The sequence below is a fragment of the Rhincodon typus genome, chromosome 19 (assembly GCF_021869965.1).
Source record: "Rhincodon typus isolate 14 chromosome 19, sRhiTyp1.1, whole genome shotgun sequence".
In the NCBI taxonomy this organism is placed as follows: Eukaryota; Metazoa; Chordata; class Chondrichthyes; order Orectolobiformes; family Rhincodontidae; genus Rhincodon; species Rhincodon typus.
In genome coordinates this window covers 8,602,832-8,620,965 of record NC_063350.1, presented here as the reverse complement: position 1 = coordinate 8,620,965, position 18,134 = coordinate 8,602,832, and the positions used below count along the sequence as shown (strand labels likewise).

At 43.0% G+C, this 18,134-nt stretch overlaps 1 protein-coding gene across 1 annotated transcript in view; it reads right to left on the bottom strand.

Moving 5' to 3' along the window:
- Nucleotides 1-18,134, bottom strand: part of LOC109938984 (RanBP-type and C3HC4-type zinc finger containing 1) — a 53,318-nt gene that overhangs the window by 18,627 nt on the left and 16,557 nt on the right. The window contains exons 5-8 of the mRNA XM_020537272.2: nucleotides 14,301-14,517; nucleotides 7,634-7,743; nucleotides 5,601-5,774; nucleotides 1,593-1,753 (exon numbers count right to left, since the gene is read on the bottom strand). Coding sequence (XP_020392861.1) covers nucleotides 1,593-1,753; nucleotides 5,601-5,774; nucleotides 7,634-7,743; nucleotides 14,301-14,517 — 662 coding nt within the window. The remainder of the gene's footprint in view (nucleotides 1-1,592; nucleotides 1,754-5,600; nucleotides 5,775-7,633; nucleotides 7,744-14,300; nucleotides 14,518-18,134) is intronic.

Genomic DNA, 18,134 nt, shown 5'->3' with positions numbered 1-18,134 from the left:
CAGGGTAAACCATTTAGGACTGAGATGAGGAGAAATTTCTTTACCCAGAAAGTGGGGAGACCATGGAATGCACTACCACAGAGAGCAGTCAAGGCTGAAACATTGTATGATTTCAAAAGGGAATAGTATATAGCACTTGGTGTTACATGAATTAAAGGATATGAAGGAAAAATCAGGAACAGGCTGTTCAGATGGATGATCACCCACGATCATTATAAATAGCAGAGCAGGCTTGAAGGGCCGAATGGCCTACGCCTGGTCCTATTTTCTTTGTTTCTATATAGCTAGACATGTTCACTACACTGATTGTTGTTTATTTTGAATATAAAATCTGCTTCGCGTCTGCTGTCTTTACCAATTTGGAGCTAACAATGACTACAATGTGGCTGTCTCTACGCTGCCCCTGTCCCGATCAAACCATTCCGCTCCAGGGCAATTAGGGATGGGCATCACAAATTGGCCATGAGCAACACTCATATCCCATAAAAAATTGAGAAGAACATGCTGATTTTTATTATTACATGAATCACTGGTTAGCTGGAGTATTAAGGACAATGCTGGGCTCTGCACTCTACTCAGAGAGGGTCCAGAGGAGATTTACGTGGAAAAATTGCTGGAGAAACTCAGCAGATCTGACAGCATCTGTGGAGAAAGAAACAGAGTTAATGATTCAAGTCAGATATGACACAAAGTCTACAAACCTCAACTCTGCTTCTCTCTACAAACACGGTCAGACCTGCTGAGTTTCTCCAGCACTTTCTGTTTTAATTATAAATCTTCAGCATCGGCAGCAATTTGTTTTTATTATGTGAAGAAATTCAGCAGCGAGCAGAGATTGCAAACGCTTGGGTTGTTCTTCTTGGAACAGAAAGAATTGAGAGTTAACATCACTGAGGTTTTGAAGAAAGTTGCTGATTGGAGTAAGTGAGAGAAAAGCTACTCTCTTTGGCAAGAACCAGAAGTCGCAAAGTCTAAACTCAGTGAGAAAGCAGATCAGGTAAATGTGTTTTTCTCTCAGAGGATCACTACAGTGTGGAATTCTCTCCCTCAGAAGGTGGAGCAGTCTGGGTCCTTAAATGTATTTAAGGTGGCGTTCAATTTTTGGCAGCCAATGGGCATGGGAGTTGGGGGATGCAGACGGGAAAGTGGAGCCGAGACCACAACCAGATCAGCCCTGATCTTATTAAAGAGTGCAGCAGGCTTAAAGGGCCGAATGGCCTAACCCCACCTTTAAGTCTGATGTTCTTACGTCTTCACTCAGTGAGTTGTCAGGATGTAGAACGATGTGAACGAGAAGGTGAGGGAAACTGAATCCATAAACAATTTTTTGAAAAGGAGTTAAGTGTTTGAATGTGCAAGTTTATGACCAAATAACGGGTATGCAGGGCCAAGCAAGTATCAGCACAGGCAACATAAGCTGAAGGATTCCAACTCTTTATGCTTCTCTAACGTGTTTAATTTCTGTTTCAGAAGAAGGGAGTGAATTTGTGGAGGTCTGCTGCCCAGTCGCAATTAATTTCCATCCAATTGCCTTGCAGCCACCTCCAGGAGATCCCCCTGCTCCTGTTATGAAATGAAATAACTTCTCTTACTTGCAGAAGGCATGTAAGCACTCTCGAAGAGTCACTCCTTCACCATTCTCCAAGGTGTTTAAACAGATCGGACACTCAAAATCTTCCCCGGTCGATATTAGATTTTGTTCATCTGTTTCCAACAAGAGTTTGTAATTCTGTTGTCGCTTTATCAGTTTGGACTGTGTATAAAACAAACACAGAACAGAAACAGGCCACTCCATCTATCCAGTATGTGCCAATATTTATGATCACGGAGTCTCCTCCCATCTTTCCTTATCTAAATCTATTCCCTTCTTTTTAACTTGTCTAACCTCCCCTTAAGCGTACCTACACTATTCACTTCAGACACATCCAGTGGGAGCGCGTTCAACATTTTTACAGCTCTTTGAGTAAAGAAGGTTTTTCTGAATTCTCAATAGGGCTTCTTGGTAACCATCTTATGTTGTGTTCTTCACCAGAGTGAAAACAAAATTCTCTTTGTATTCATTCATCATCCAGGACAAAGTTGCCAGGCTGTTTGACACTGTCCACATACTCACCTATCTTTGACATTTAATCCCTCCACTAACTCAAACTGGCACCAGTGTGTACCATCTACAAGATACACAGCAGAGGTTCATCAACGCTCCTTCAACAGCACCTTCCAAACCCAGGACCCCTCCCATCTAGATGGACAAAGGCAACAGATGTGTGGAAATACCACCACCTGTAAGTTCCCCTACAAGTCACACGCCATCCTGACTCGGAAATATATCATTGTCACTTCACTGTCACTGGGACAAAATCCTGGATCTCGCTTCATAACATCATTATGGATCTACCTACACCCAAGGATTACAGCAGTTGAAGAAGGCAGCTCATCACCACCTTCTCCAGGACAATTAGGGATGAGCAACTGGCAAGGGCTGCTTAATGATCAATGGCTACACTCTGCAAAAAGAATATAAAACAAAATCCCATCATAATTTTACAGACCTTTATTATATTGACTAGGTAACTAATTTGATAATTGTTACCTAATTGACTGTGTAAAATGTCACTAGCAGGCAGCCTATATTACAGTGACAAATACTGTGAAAGAAATGACAAGTTAAGGTTAAAGCTAGATCAATGTGAAATGCAAAATCAGACTAGATTTTATAAAAAGATCCCCCCTTAAAGTTACTAAATTCCCAGAGTTATTCCACCTCAGGTTACTGAATATTGCAAGTTCTAATCTCTGCTGGAATGTACATGTGTGCAGTACAAGGTTTTGGACAAAGTGGCTGAGGGTCAACACTGCTGCCTCACAGCCCCAGGGACTTGGGTTCCTTTCCACCCTTTGGCAACTGTCTGTATTGAGTTTTCACATTCTCCCTGCACCTGTGTGAGTTTGCTCTGGTTTCCTCCCACAGTGCAAAGATGTGTAGGTGAGGTGGACTGGCCACGCCAAATTGCCCATAGTGTCCAGGGATGCCTAGGTTAGGTGAGTTAGCCACGGGGAATGCAAGATTACAGGGATAGGGTAGGGGGTGAGTCTAGGTGAGATGCTCTTTGGAGGGTCAGTGTGGACTTGACAGGCCGAATGGCCTGCTTCCATTCTATGAATTACACTTGAGACTTAAACCACAAAGCACTGCCATTGACAGTTACTAACTGGTCTGTAAAACTCACAGTAAAAGGGATAGTCAGGAATGGAAGCAGAGGTTGGGGAAGGGTGCAGAAATGTTGCACACCCACATTCTGTGAGTGGCAGGAGATCAGTAACTGACAGCAATAAAAAGACAAAGCCAAATTCTTAGCAACATCAGAAAGGTCTCTAGCTTAGGCTCAATGGTGCTAGAGTTGGGGTTGGGGAACTATTTTAAGAGAGCAGTTGTGATAACCCCTACAAGGTCCATGGGGCATCACGAATTAATTTCCCTGTGGAGCTCAATGAGTATGCATTCCCTTGATAACAGACAATGGCCTGCCCAAGTGGAACTCATCACCTGAGCCCTTCATAAAGCAGGCCCAGATAATTAAAAACAAAAAAACAGGGTAGTTTGGTGGGGGGAAAGCTGTTTGGTTGTGTGCGATAACACTTCCGGATATAAAGAGAAAAACAGATAAAGTAGATTCAGAGATGGGTCTGCAGAACTGGCTGCTCCAGGCTGGGACTAGCCTACGTACACTATGTGTTTCGGTGTTCAACAAGAAACAACGTTTCTTTCCAAGATAACAAAGTGTAGAGTTGGATGAACACAGCAGGTCAAGCAGCATCAGAGGAGCAAGAAAGCTGACGTTTCGGGCCTAGACCCTTCTTCAGAAATGGGGGAGGGGAAGGGGGATCTGAAATAAATAGGGAGAGAGGGGGAGGCGGATAGAAGATGGATAGAGGAGAAGTTAGGTGGAGAGGAGACAGACAGGTCAAAGAGGCGGGGATGGAGCCAGTAAAGGTGAGTGTAGGTGGGGAGTTAGGGAGGGGATAGGTCAGTCCAGGGAGCATGGACAGGTCAAGGGGGAGGGATGAGGCTAGTAGGTAGGAGATGGGCGTGGGGCTTGAGGTGGGAGGAGGAGATAGGTGGGAGGAAGGACTGGTTAGGGAGGTGGGGACGAGCTGGGCTGGTTTTGGGATGTGGTAGGGGGAGGGGAGATTTTGAAGCTTGTGAAGTCCACATTGATACCATTGGGCTGCAGGGTTCCCAAGCAGAATATGAGGTGCTGTTCCTGCAACCTTCGGGTGGCATCGTTGTGGCACTGCAGGAGGCCCAGGATGGACATGTCATCTGAGGAATGGGAGGGGGAGTTGAAATGGTTCGCGACTGGGAGGTGCAGTTTTTAGTTGCGAACCGAGCGTAGGTGTTCCGCAAAGCGGTCCCCAAGCCTCCGTTTCTTTCCAGTCAGGATTCCTGAGTTATTATAGAAGCTAAACTAAATCTTCCGATGACTGCTCCTGACACCATGTTATATGAGCTAGCTGGACTCTAGATCATCTTGCCACCACCTTCCTTGTTAGATTAGGATCTACAGGGTCTGCACTGAACAGTATGGTAGAGAAAACCACTGGGTAGTCTAATGAGGAGAGGTTCTTGTCTTAAATAAGAGACAGTTTATTGCATCATAGCAATCAGGTATGGGTTACATTGATAGACATTATTGCTAAGACTCTGACGAGATCTCAGTGACAGGTCTGTCTCCTTCCAGATCCACAGCTGGTCTGCCATCTCCCACCCAAGTCCTTATGGCATCATCAGATTGGCTGGTGCTTTACAACAGTCTTTTACATTAACCCTTTCAGAAGCTTTACCTTCCCCCAGTAGAAAATTTGCCTCCCCCTGTGAAAATGAGCCAGTTGTGGCCTTGACTGCCTTGTTTTCCTACATCTCCTATGGCTGGCCACGGATTCCACTCCTAGTCCATCCCTGGGAATTTACCTGGAGGCAGGAACATATAGAAAATGACCAACTATCATCCTTAACACTAACTCCACATGGGGCTGGTGAAGCTCCAGCACTGTGATAGAATCACAGAATCCCAACAGTGCAGATAGAGTCCATTCGGCCCATCAAGTCTGCACTGACCCTCCGAACAGCATCCAACCCTTTCCCCAGAACCCCACATTTACCATAGTTATCACACCTAGCTTGCGCATTGCTGGGCACTACAGAAGAAATTGGCATTGCCAATCCACCTAACCTGCACATCTTTGGACTGTGGGAAGAAACCAGAGCACCCGGAGGAAACCCACACGAACACGGGGAGAACATGCAACTCCACACAGACAGACACCTGATGGATCCCTGGCACTATGAGGCAGCAGTGCTAACCGCTGAGCCACCATGTCCTCATACAAATGTACAGAGTCACACTCAAGCTTGTGGAAACCAGGTGATCATTATCCACCATTTGTAGAGTGAAGATTTTGAAAACATACCACTTTAAAGTAATGGGACTGAAGCACAGTGAAAGCTAACAGTGGAGGGTGGACAGTGAAAACAGGAAAAGCAGAAATCAAACAGAAACATTAAAAAGTAAAAGGATACTGAAAAACAGCAAAAGGATTACCTGTTCATATTGCTTAAAACTTTCTTCTTCGTTCTTCATCCTCTGGAGTTCTTCCTCATCGGGTTGATACATGTCAGGGACTTGGTAGTCATCTGGTCTGGCTGTGCTACACATTTCACACCCTGGACGGGTGGGTTTATTAATGTATGTGCAACCTGAACACACCCAACCAATCTGAGAAAGACAGAGAGAGAGAGAAAGAAAAAGAAGAAACATTATTTCATTCAGAGGTTTTGTGTTTTACAGCTTATTGAAAGCAAAGACTTGGTGCCTTCCATTAATGTACCAAGTATTAGGATATTATCATTATGCTCCACAGATTGAGAACAAAATCCAGACCGACACTGCTGCCTTCCAAACAGAGAGATTAAACAAAGATCATATCCAGAGAACATAAAATGTTGCAGCAATATTCTAAAATATATTAAAATTTAAAATGTGGGGGAATTGTTCCAGTGTCCTGCATAACTGACATTTTTTGCACAACCGCACCCCAAAAACAGATGATGTGGTCATTTATCATATTGCTGTTTTGGGATCTTGCTGTGTAAAAATTAGGCACCATGTTTCCTATGTTATGGCAGTGGCTACCATTTGAAAGTACTTCATTGCTTATGAAGCATTTTCAGGAGTATCTTGAGACCTTAACATAACTATACAAAAGCATGGAACAAACACAGCGAATGCTGGAGAAACTCAGCAGGTCTGGCTGAAACTGTGCAGACAGAAAGCAGAGTTATTGTTTTGAGTCCCCGTGACATTTTTTTCAGAAACTTGCTCAGTTTCTCTGGCGTTCTCTTCTTTTTTTCAGATTTTCAGCATCCGTGGTATTTTGCTTTTACATAAAAGCATCGCTTTTTTTTTTAAAAGACATCCCTTTTGAAGATAACAAGGTGTAGAGCTGGATGAACACAGCAGGCCAAGCAGCATCAGAGGAGCAGGAAGGCTGACATTTCGGGCCTAGACCCTTCTTCAAGACCCTTTTGAAGAGATTGTTTTACTTTTGATTGACTCTTTGATTCGATTATTACATTCTATAAGGAACAGGAGAAATAATAATTGACAATATTGAAACTGATGTGGCCTAAAATAGTCATTTGATGAGATATACTTACATGGTCTTGTTATCTTTTGGTTCTCATATGTTTGGAATGTTCACAGTTTAGGCTTGGAAAATGAGCTCTTTGCTTAATTTGAACTTGCCACACTGCCTAGTTAGGTGGCTAGTATTACATTACACACCTGACTCCCTAGTGCAGCCGTGAATGTTTCCCCCACTGGAATTCTTACACATACCGTTGCTTTCTGGTTAATTAATTCCTACCTCTTCGCAGACAATAAAATACATTCCAATTACTACCCTATAAACCTCACTTTATGCTGTGTTTTTAAATAGTTGATTGTGACAATGCTGTGGCTTTAAGAGGTGTGTTTTCTAATGGTCTCTTTTAGAGAGAGAGAACGGGTGCTGAGAAGATAAACAACTTGTGAAGCCTTAGGTGTTTTTTACAAAAACGCTGAAACAGTAGAAGCAGCCTGAATGCATGTGGTCAATCTCTCAAACACAGAACCAGGAATTTTTAGTTTTCAGCAGCAATTGCTGTTGGGGTCTTGAAGAAGTGGAAGCTATTTTTCCCCCTCTCGATTATAGCCGAAAGCTAGGGACTGTCTTCCTGGGCTGCTAGATTGCATGTGAGGCAAATCAGTTTTCAGAACTTGCATTTTGCCAAGGGTGTGTTTATGGGATGTTACTATATTGGAAGAATAATCAGTAAAGGTTACTGTATCATTTATTCTGTTATATTTTCCAATAGAGTTAAGTTATTCCAAGTTCTTTCTTTTGTTGTATTTTAATTATAGTGTTTGAGCAAATTGTGTTTTGCTTAATGTTGCATCTGGAACACAGCATCTGATATTTACCTTTAAATTAAGAAAAAGTTAGGGTCTGGGCCACCTTCTTAATGTATTTTGAGAGGGTCTGGTCTGGGCTCTAACACTGATATGGTGGAATGGGTGATTAGAAATGTACCTACCTTTGCTGGTTCCTCTGGCAAAGTGTTTGCTTCATTTAATTGTGCTTGGGCACCCCGTGCTTCCAACTTAAGAAAAGCCTCTTCACTGTTCAGTTTTGAATTGAACATACCTAGAAGAAAGGGATGAATCTAATTTTCTGATAATCTTCTCCATAACCAACAGCCATAGTAAAACCAATGCCAATCATATCTTAAAACTTGTCCTTTCATTCACACCCTAGAGACTCTCCTTCTGATTATTTATAAATAAAGATGAACAAATTGGCAGCATTATTTGCACATACTGTCCTACTCTGTAGAAACTTGATCTGGCACAAACTATGCCAGAAAAATACTGGTGAGTTTGTGACTCGTATCATTACTGGTGTGCAAACTGGCCTGCAATTTTGCCGGGAGATGATAATACGCCACGAGTTGTGATTCATCAGAATTCGCTGCTTGATTTAGGCCCCAAATTCTGTTCAAGCTGCAGATACAGGAAAAGTGAGTGAGATACCCACTCGAGAGAGGCATTATACAAACACAAGCCTTTGTTCAGGCTGGGGTGGAATTGGTAACCTGTGCCCATTTACACTTGAGGCCTGGTCACATGGTAGAAGCACAAGGAAGTCAGCTGATGTGCTCATGTAAATAACTCTATTTGGAATGCCGCACACCATCCCGAAGCTGGATTTTTAAAAGGTTCCCGGTCCGGATCAGAGATGATCATTCCATCTGACGCAACCAAACTCTGTGCCAGATCCCCTCCACAAGTGGATTCAGGTTCATTTTGAAACAGACCACCTTGTGGAGGGGAGTGGTCAGATTGGATTTGCCTGGGAAGTGAAAGCCAATTGTCATCAGTTAAAGATGTGTAATTAAGGAACCTATTAAAGTCTGGTTTCCATGTCAATTGGAGGGCTCTTGTGGCACAGTGCTAACATCCCTACCACTGGGCCAGGAGGACCTGGGTTCAAGTCCCACCTGCTCCAAAGATGTGCCATAACATAGCTGAATGGGCTCATCAGAAACTACTTTCCAGGCCAACTGCAATTTTCCTGTCAGTCAATGCGAGGAACCCACATCCAGACCAACATGATGGGTTTAGAGTGGGAGAGGAGGGGAGTGTATAATAGTTCATGTGAGGGACTATACCCACTCTCACCCCAGACCCATTGTGTCACGCTGGGGCATGTCTGTGGGCATTGCTTAAAAAGGCAGTGTCTTTGTAAAAGTAACATGTTGTTGTTACCTCCTCTTGCCCCTTGCACTGGGGCTGTGAATCTCTGTGGGCTGGAGGGCCTCCCATTGGCTCTCAATGTTTCAGATTGCATCCTGACCCCTGATTAAAATATTCTGGCTCTGCTCTCTTGTATGATAAATCCAATATATGGGGAGGTGGCAGCTTAGTTATAATGACCCTGGAAGAGTAATCCAGGGGCCTAGGCTAATGCTGTAAGTGTATGGTTCAAATGGCACCTGGCAGTATTTTTGAAAAATAATAAGAATGAATAAAAATCCAGAATTGGAAAAGTTATTTTTAGCAATGGCAATTATAAAATAATCATTGCTTGGTGTAAAATACTCATCTGGCTCACTTTTTCAGGGAAGGAAATTCCTGTCCTTCTCCAGTCTGGCCTATATGTGACTCCAGACCCACAGCAATATGGTTGACTTTTCACTGCCCTCTGAAATGTCCCTGGCAAGGCACCTGGTTCAAGGTCTTGCTAGTGATACCTACATCCCACAAAACAACCATAGAAAAGATATACAACATAAATTAGCTTCAGAGAAGATGCAAACAAGATTTAAAAGTTTGCTGCAAGGATCAAAAACCAGGACTAAATGGCTAGGACATTTCTCCATGACAGTTCAGGCTGAGAGGGGGAAATCTAACAGAAATCTTTAAGAGAGAGAAGAGGTTTGATAGGTTACATATGGGGAAGATTTTCAACCTGCAAGGGAGCTCAGATTTAAAAGTCATAAATGGAAGAGAGTCACAAATAAATCCAGTGGGGAGTTAATGAGAAATGTCTTTACCCAGGGAATGATAAAAATCTGGATCTTGACAGCAGAAGAATGATCGAGACGAATGATACAGAAACATTAAAAGAATGCTCGATAAGCGTCTGGTGGAGAAAGAAATTGAACTATCTGGTGATTGGGTGAGATACAATAAATCAAAATGGAATCAGGGGGTTTATGTGGAGTACTAGCATAGGCCAGTTGGGTTGACTGGCCTGTTTCTGTGTGAACACTCTGTAGTACCAGAGAACTGTTGGGAATTCGCACAGATTAAATTGGCCTGTGGGTGAAATAATTAGGAGTTTGTGAAATGCTCTCTTTCTCTTCTATTTGTTAGTGATAAATGGAACATCAAAACTTTGGTCAAAATCCTGAAATTCCCTCCTTAAAGGCATTGTGGATCCACCTACAGCATAAAGTTCAAGAAGACAGCTCATCACCACCTTCTCAAGGTCAACTAGGGACAGGCAATAAATGCTGGACGGCCAGCAACACCACGTCACACAAATTAAATTTAAAAATCACAAGTAAGTTTTTAAGAAGATCTTCACTCTTCAAATTATGCTGTACTGACCAGCTATTACTCAGTGAAACCTGTAAGAGAGGGCAATGATTGACTTTGAAGGTTAAGGAAAATGTACTATATTGCTCAACAATGAAACACTTTTTTGTGATTTCAACTAAGATACAACATTCGCCCAGGATACCAGAACAACTTCCTTAATTTTGTTTGAATAATGCCAAGGATGTTTAGCACCCAGGATTGAACTGGGGCACAGGACTTCTGTTTACTGCTTCTTCTGCAAGCTCAAAAATGATCTTCAATTAGAAATTTAGAATTGATTTTCCCAAAATTCAATCAAACAAGCAATTGTTTATGAACAAAAACAAAGTTGCTGGAAAAGCTCAGCAGGTCTGGCAGCATCTGTGAAGGGAAAAACAGAGTTAACATTTCAGGTCCAGTGACCCTTCCTCAGAACTGATAGTGGCTGGGAAAACGTCAGTTTATATGCAGAAAATAGGGAGGTGGGTGGGGTAGTGAGTAAACGATAGGATACAGCCCAAAGAGAGAGAAAGACAGTTGGACAGACAAAGGAGTTGCTAACGATCAGGCTGGGAGGGTGAATAGTTGTTAATGGGGACTGTTAGTGACTAACAACAGGGGGTGTGTAATGGCAGGCTATGTGATAACAAGGCCTGGTGTGTGGGGTGGGGGGCTGGGACATGATAGAGTTTGGGCCCTAAAATTATTAAACTCAATATTGAGTCCGGAGGGCTGTAGGGTCCCCAAGCGGAAAATGAGGTGTTGTTCCTCCAGCTTGAGTTGGGCTTCGCTGGAACACTGTAGCAAGCCAGAGATAGAGATGTTGGCCAGGGAACAGGGTGGTGTGTTAAAGTGGCAGGCAACAGATAGTTCAGGGTCTTTTTTGAGCAGAATGTAGATGTTCTGCGAAGCGGTCACCAAGTGTTGCTTCACCTGGAAGGTATGTTTGGGCCCTTGGATACTGGGGAGGGAGGTGGTAAATTGGCAGGTGTTGCACCTTCGCCGGTTACAGGGGAAGGTGCCATTGTGCTGTAGGGGGGCGTTGAGGGTGAAGGAAGTGTGGACCAGGGTGTCCCGGAGGGAACGGTCCCTGTGGAAGGTGGACAAGGGAGGGGAGGGGAATATGTGTCTGGTGGTGACATCTCGCTGGAGGTGGCGGAAATGGCATCTGATGATCTTCTGGATGTGGGTGCTGGTGGGATGGTAGGTGAGGATAAGGGGAACCCTATCAATTGTTTATGTTAGTGCTGTTACGTGCAATTGGGTCTGATTCATTATGAAAATGTATGCATTCTTTTCTCACTGAAGAAATTGTTACAAAGTTGTATAGAATACTCATGAATTGGAAGGCAGGAAGTTAGAATTTGTTTGTGAAAAGGATAGTAAGGAAAAGCAGTGCGTGGTCCCTTTAAAAGATTGAGCTTTGTCTGCGCCTGAAAGTTTGCAAGTACTGTACAGACAGCCCCAAACTGAAACAAGTGTATCATAGGGCCTTATTGTTTTCAGGCGAAACAGCAGTCTTGTTTTGATGTTTTACTAACAAGCTGGACTCAGCCAATTAATTTAAACCAAGCACTGAGCGATTGAAAGCCAATTGAATTTAAAACTGACGGTTTTGACATTCTGAAACCAATCACATGATAAGAAATTGATCTGTCATTGGGGGTATATAAGAAGGGTTTTTTTTAAAAAATTGGGATGAGAGCCAATTGCCATCTGAAGCAAAAGCAAATACACCATCTGAGAAATAAACCTAGCTCTCACACAAAGTTATTAAGCTGTCTTTAAAAAAAAACAGCATCAAAGGTATCACGGCACTTCTGGCTAAGAGTCTTCACAGGGAAAATTACACAGAAAACATCCCTGACAGCAGGATCAGCAGTAGAAAGGCTGGAGAGACAGTGGAGAAGACAAAGCATTCTGGAAGACACATATAGTGTGAACTTTGAGAGACTAAGTTTTAATTTATTGTTTTCATATTACTTGGATTTATATAATTGGGGCCTATGCTTATTGGAACAGCATATGATTAAAATCTTGTTTTATTAGGAAATAGTTAGTAGTTAGAGGGGAATTGTTGAATCTGTTAGTAGTTCTGTTAATTTGTTCACTGTTGGGGTTAAATAAATAAATTGTTACTTGTTGCTTATGAAGTGAGTATCAAGGATTTCTTTCATTTAATTATACTTTTAACATATTACGAGGGGCAAGGTGAGCTTCTCTGGGTGTTTCGGGTTTAATTAGTAGAAGGGAACCTCTAGTCCCACCATAACGGATTGGGGATGGTGTTTCAGTTTAATTATCAGAGGGATTCGGCCTTCCCCTTCTCCGTAACAACATTTTTATCCTCCTGTGTCCGCAAGTGTCCCTTGGACAGGAAATATGCTTTAGAGCAAATCACATAATCATTTCTGTTATTCAGACAATGAGCAGGAATCTGAGTGTATTGTTCACAAATCCATGCACGCATACGTACGCACAGATTAAATTACATATTGGTGATATCATTAGGAGTTTGTGAAATGCTTTCTTTCTCTCTTCTAATTATTAGTAATAAATGGAACGTCAAACAAATAGGTTAGACATTAACAAACCCTGAGTCTTTTGCACTGGGCCTCTTGCTTCTCCTCCCCCTCTATTAAGAGTATTAAAAAGAAACACTTTAACACTTTTAAGAAGTCATATTGCTCTCAAAACTTTGACTGTTTCTCTCTCTACAGATCCTGCCAGACCTGCTGAGTTTCTCCAGCATTCTGCATGCTTGCTTCAGATTTCCAGCATCTGCAGTATATTGATTTTATATTAATAGGTTAAGCCTTTGCTTTTAACAGTAATGTTTGGATTTGTGCTTTGTAAAGGGCAGAACTGACTTTTTTGTTTCAGCACTTCATATATTGCAAGGATGGAACAATGCTTATTTGGTTTTAGTTCAGAAACATATCTTTAGTTAGAATGCTGAATATTCCAGAGGAGACATTTGTTGCAGAGTGTTGTTCACTGTCCACTAACTGGGGACAAGCAGTGTAACGAATCACTATGCGTCTGCCCTGCCTACTTCTAACCCCCAGGGCGTCAGACTAAGTCTGGGTAGTGCCCACTTCCGTGATTACTGTCAGTTGTTTCTACCATTGAGCCAACATTGCCCACTGAGCTTGATCTCACCTCCCCTCCCTGAACTCACCACATCAGTCTAGAAGGGACATGTGTTGCCGAGTGGAAATCCCAATTGGAATTCAGGTTGCCAAGTAAGGTGGCACAGTGGTTCAGTGGTTAGCACTGCTGTCTCACAGCGCCAGGGACCTGGGTTCAATTCCAACCTTGGGCAACTGTTTGTGTAGAATTTGCACGTTCTCCCTGTGTCTGTGTGGGTTTTCTCCTGGTGCTCTGGTTTCCTCCCACAGCCCAAAGATGTGTAGGTTAGGTGGATTGGCCATGCCATAGTGTCCAGGGATGCGCAGGCTAATTGGGGTTACGGGGAAGGGGAAGGAGTTTGGGTGTGATGCTGTTCAGAGGGTCAGTGTGGACTCAATGGGCCAAATGGCCTACTTCCACACTGTAGAGATTCTATAAAGTATTGGCTTGTTTCAAGAATCACACACCCACCTTTTGTTATTATACACACTCATGGGACGTGGGTGTCTCTGGATGGCCAGCATTTATTGCCCATCCCTAGCTGCCCTTGAACTGAGTGGCTTGCCAATTTCGATAGACAACTGAGAGTCAACCACATTACTGTGGGTCTGGAGTCACATTTAGGCCAGACTGGGTAAGAATGGCAGATTTCCTTCCCTGAAGGACATTAGTGAGCCAGTGGGTTTTTCCAACAATCAACAACAGTTTCATGGTTATCAGTAGATTTTTAATTCCATTTTTTTTATTGAGTTCAAATTCCAGATCCCCAGAACATTACCCGAGTTTCTGGATTAATAGTCGAGCAATAATACCACTCGGCCATCAGCTCCCCAGATTGTGGTTGACCATATCTTAACAATTAATACCCCTCACCTAATAGAAGTATATCAATCTCAGTTGTTAAGATTTCAGTTGACTCCCAGCCTCAGCAGCTTGTTGTTGGGCAGACGGTTCCACATTTCGACGTTTCCTGAAATGAATACTCACCACTAGCTGTCTCTGCTGCTTGCTGTAGAAGCAGAATCCGATCCAGTTCACACTGTCTCTGTGTGATGTTGGCCTGCTTGCCTGATAGGAGGTACATGAACGCTATGTCTCCATCCTTTCGAATGCCATGGAAGTGCAAGGTTTCATTGTCCTTTGCCAGCCGATGAGCGATGATCCACTGTTGCAGTTTTGGATGAAAACTGTAATCATTATGGACCTTTATGGGAGACAAGAGACAAGAAGCAACACTCAACGAGACTTTCAAACTGACTCAAAAATAGAGAAATTGCCTTTGTCTAGCACCTTTTTACAACCTGACAATATCCTGAGCATTACAGCCAATGAGGAACTTTCAAATGCAGTGATGGTCGCTGAGGGATAAGTATTGACCAGGACACAGCAGCGAATTCATTGACTCTTCAAAAAGAACCATGAGATCCAAGTGAGATAGCAGAAAGGGCACTGATTTATTGTCTCACTTGAATTGTGGCACCTTCTTCAGTGGAGCTTTTCCTCAGTGCAAGACTAAAATGCCAGCTTGTATTACACAGAATTCCCCAAAGTCAGACTTGAACCTAGAACTTTCTGCTTTAGAGGTGACAGTGCTGTTATTGAGCTAAAGCTAAGACAAGTGACTTAGAATTACCACCAATGGCGGGTGGACTAGGGGTCTAAGGTTCCCCGATGGAAAATTAGTCAGACCTGCAAAGAAGTGATACGAACAGTTACAAAGAGATCATTGGCAAATTAGATTGCTCAACACCTTACTGCCCTCAGATATAGAAAATGTGTGATGAGTAACTCACCTCCTGATTCCCCAAAGTCTGTCCACCATCGACAAGGCTCAAGTCAGGAGTGTGATGGAATACTCCCCACTTTCCTGGATGAGTGCAACTCCAAGAAGCTTGACACTATTCTGGACAGAACAGCCCGCTTGATTGACACCCCTTTCAGTATTTTAGACATCCACTTGTCCATCACCAACACACAACAACAGCAGTATCTACATCAGAGCTGATCAAGGTTTTTATACGGGGGACCGGTGTGTGTATGGTCAAGGAAGTGTCACATTTCAATTTTACTCGCCTTTGGGTCAGCGGTAGGGGGTGGTGGACATGTTTTCCGCCCTTACCCCTAACAGCCCTACCAATCTCCTAATCCCCCATTTGGGAGGGTGGGAAATGTCAGCCAAGCCTCCCAGTTCAACATGGCTCTGGTTCTCAGATGGGGTTATATAATGTACAATGTGCTGCTTGTAGCTTCTCCAAATGAACATACAAACATGAATTAGGAGCAGGAACGTGTCAAACCTGCTTTGTCATTCAACAAGATCATAGCTGACCTGTCTATGGCCTCAACTCCACATTCTGACTTATTTCCCACACTCTTTGACTCTCTTGTTGTAAAAGAATTCATCCACCTCTGTCTGTCAGCTATTCAATGACTCACCTGCTCCATGTGTACAAGATGATGAGAGGCATAATTTTAAGGTGATTGGAGGAAGGTATAGGGGAGATGTCAGACGTACGTTCTTTTCACAGAGAGTGGTGGGCGTGTGGAAGATGCTGCCAGCTGTGGTAGTGGAATCAGATATTTTAGAGACATTTAAGAGAACACTTGGGTAGGCACACGGATTATAGTATAATGTAGGGTATGCAGAGTAGATTGATCTTAGTAGGATAATAGGTTGGCACAACATCGTGGGCCGAAGGGCCTGTACTGTACTGTTCTATGTTCTATGTTCCAATCTCTGGGAAACAGGGAGTTCCAAAAACACTTATCCCTCTGATAGAAAAAGATTCCTGCTCATCTTGGTCTTAAATGAGTGACCCTTATTTTTAAACATTCAAGTCCCTTCTGCAAGAGGTAACATCCTTTCAATGTCGATCCTGTCAGGTTGCCTCAGGAACTTTAATCAACCATAACAGACATTGTTAAGACACTGCTCTGGGACAGGTGGGACTTGAACCTAGATCTCTCAGTTTATAAGTAGGGACACTATCACAGCAGCACAGATTCCCCTTTTTCTACATTATTTGTTCCTTCCTCAAAGAACTTCAGTAAATTAGTCAAACATAATTCCCATTCACAAAACCACATTGACTTGCCTGATTACACTGAAAACTTCTAAGTCCTCTCCCACAACCTCAAAACAGATTCCAGAATGTTCTCCGAGACTGATGGGAAGCTAATCAGCCTGCAGGTTTCTGCTTTCTGTCTCCCTTCCTTTCTTGAATAGAGGAGTCACATTCGCTGTTCTCCAATCTAATGGAACCTTTCAGGAATCTGGGCAATTTTACAAAATGCAATCCAATACTTCGTTCTATTTCAGCAGCCACTCTTTTTAAGAAAATAGGGCAAAGTCCGTTAGGACCTGGGCATTTATCAACTTTTAGTTGTAACAATGTTCTCAGTCCCCTTTCCCTGGTGAAGGTAACTAAGTTCCTCTATCCCTTTCAACTCTTGACACATATTTATTTCTGAGATTTTATAGCTGAATCTTGGATCTTGCATGCAGGCTGCAGGAGGCACCTTTTCCAATCCTGAATTCAGAAGAACGGTTTGGACATAAGCCATCTTCCTGGTTGAAGAGCTGGTGATTAAGGAAGACTAACAACACTAACAGTAGGGCACAGTACTTTAGAGCTTCAATAGATAGTAATGACAGTGCAGGTCTAATTTGTGATGAAGTTATAACCAAATAATCACAAAAGTATTTGATCTAAAATCAAAAGAAATGGTTCTTTGCATTCTGGACTTTATGATCTGCTTCCATTCAGGAACACAATTCATATCTCATGCTGTTTCCCTCCCATACCTACTGCTGATAGAATGAACCTATTCAGTGTTGGCTTTAGCTCAACAACAGCGCTCTCACCTCTAAGCCAGAAGGGTTCAAGTCCCACGGTGAGGAATTGTGTGTAATATAAACTAGTATTTTACAGTAACATTTTGATTCAGTAAGTCTTTTTGCTTCCGTAATATAAGTTTCCATTTTGCCTTTTGTGTTTGCATTTGTTTTCAGGTTGGTACCCCAGGCTGTCTTATTTTCCCTTTGCTTCAATCAAAGAGAAAATTATTCCACATTTTGACCCCTTTATGTCCCCACCCCAAGAGAGGGTGATGGGGCAGAGTCGGAAAAAGTCACGGTTTGTTTGTTTGTTGCTTTTGTTTTTCCAGTCACTGGAATTTCATTTTGGTTCAAAAGTCAGGGAAACTTTTACTTTTCTGTTTTAAAAGGGTAGAGTGAGCTTTACTGTTAACCTTTGTGTTTAAAAAAGTGTACCTGTCAGAAGCAAGTGCAGGCAGAACCAGCTTTTGGTTGGAGGAGCAACTCTTTTCAAACTTTTCCAGTTACACCTACCGATACTTTGTAAAATGGTTTGTAGGACACACTGGATCACTCGGCTGAGGACACAGTGGACCCCGTGGCCGGAAACACAGGGACCCCTTAGCCGGACACACAGTGGATTCCTTAGCTGGACACACAGTGGATCCCTCAGCCGGACACTCAGGGTCACCTCGGCCAGACACAGCGGATCCCACTTCAGTCAGACATAGTGGATACCTCCTCTCAGTTGGACACAGTGGATCTCCTCGACTGGACACAGTGGATCCCCCATCTGTTGGACAAGCCTGATTTACACAATGCATTGTAACAACTCACCAAACCTTCGAGAAATCCTTGACATTGTCATCTGCAATCACCCTTTCAAGGCCCTACCATCCTCAACTGGAATTGCATTGCTGTTCCTTCACTGTCACTGGGACTCTGCTCCTAACAACGCTGCAGGTACCCTTTCCTCCCTCACCTTAACCCTAACCCTAACAACA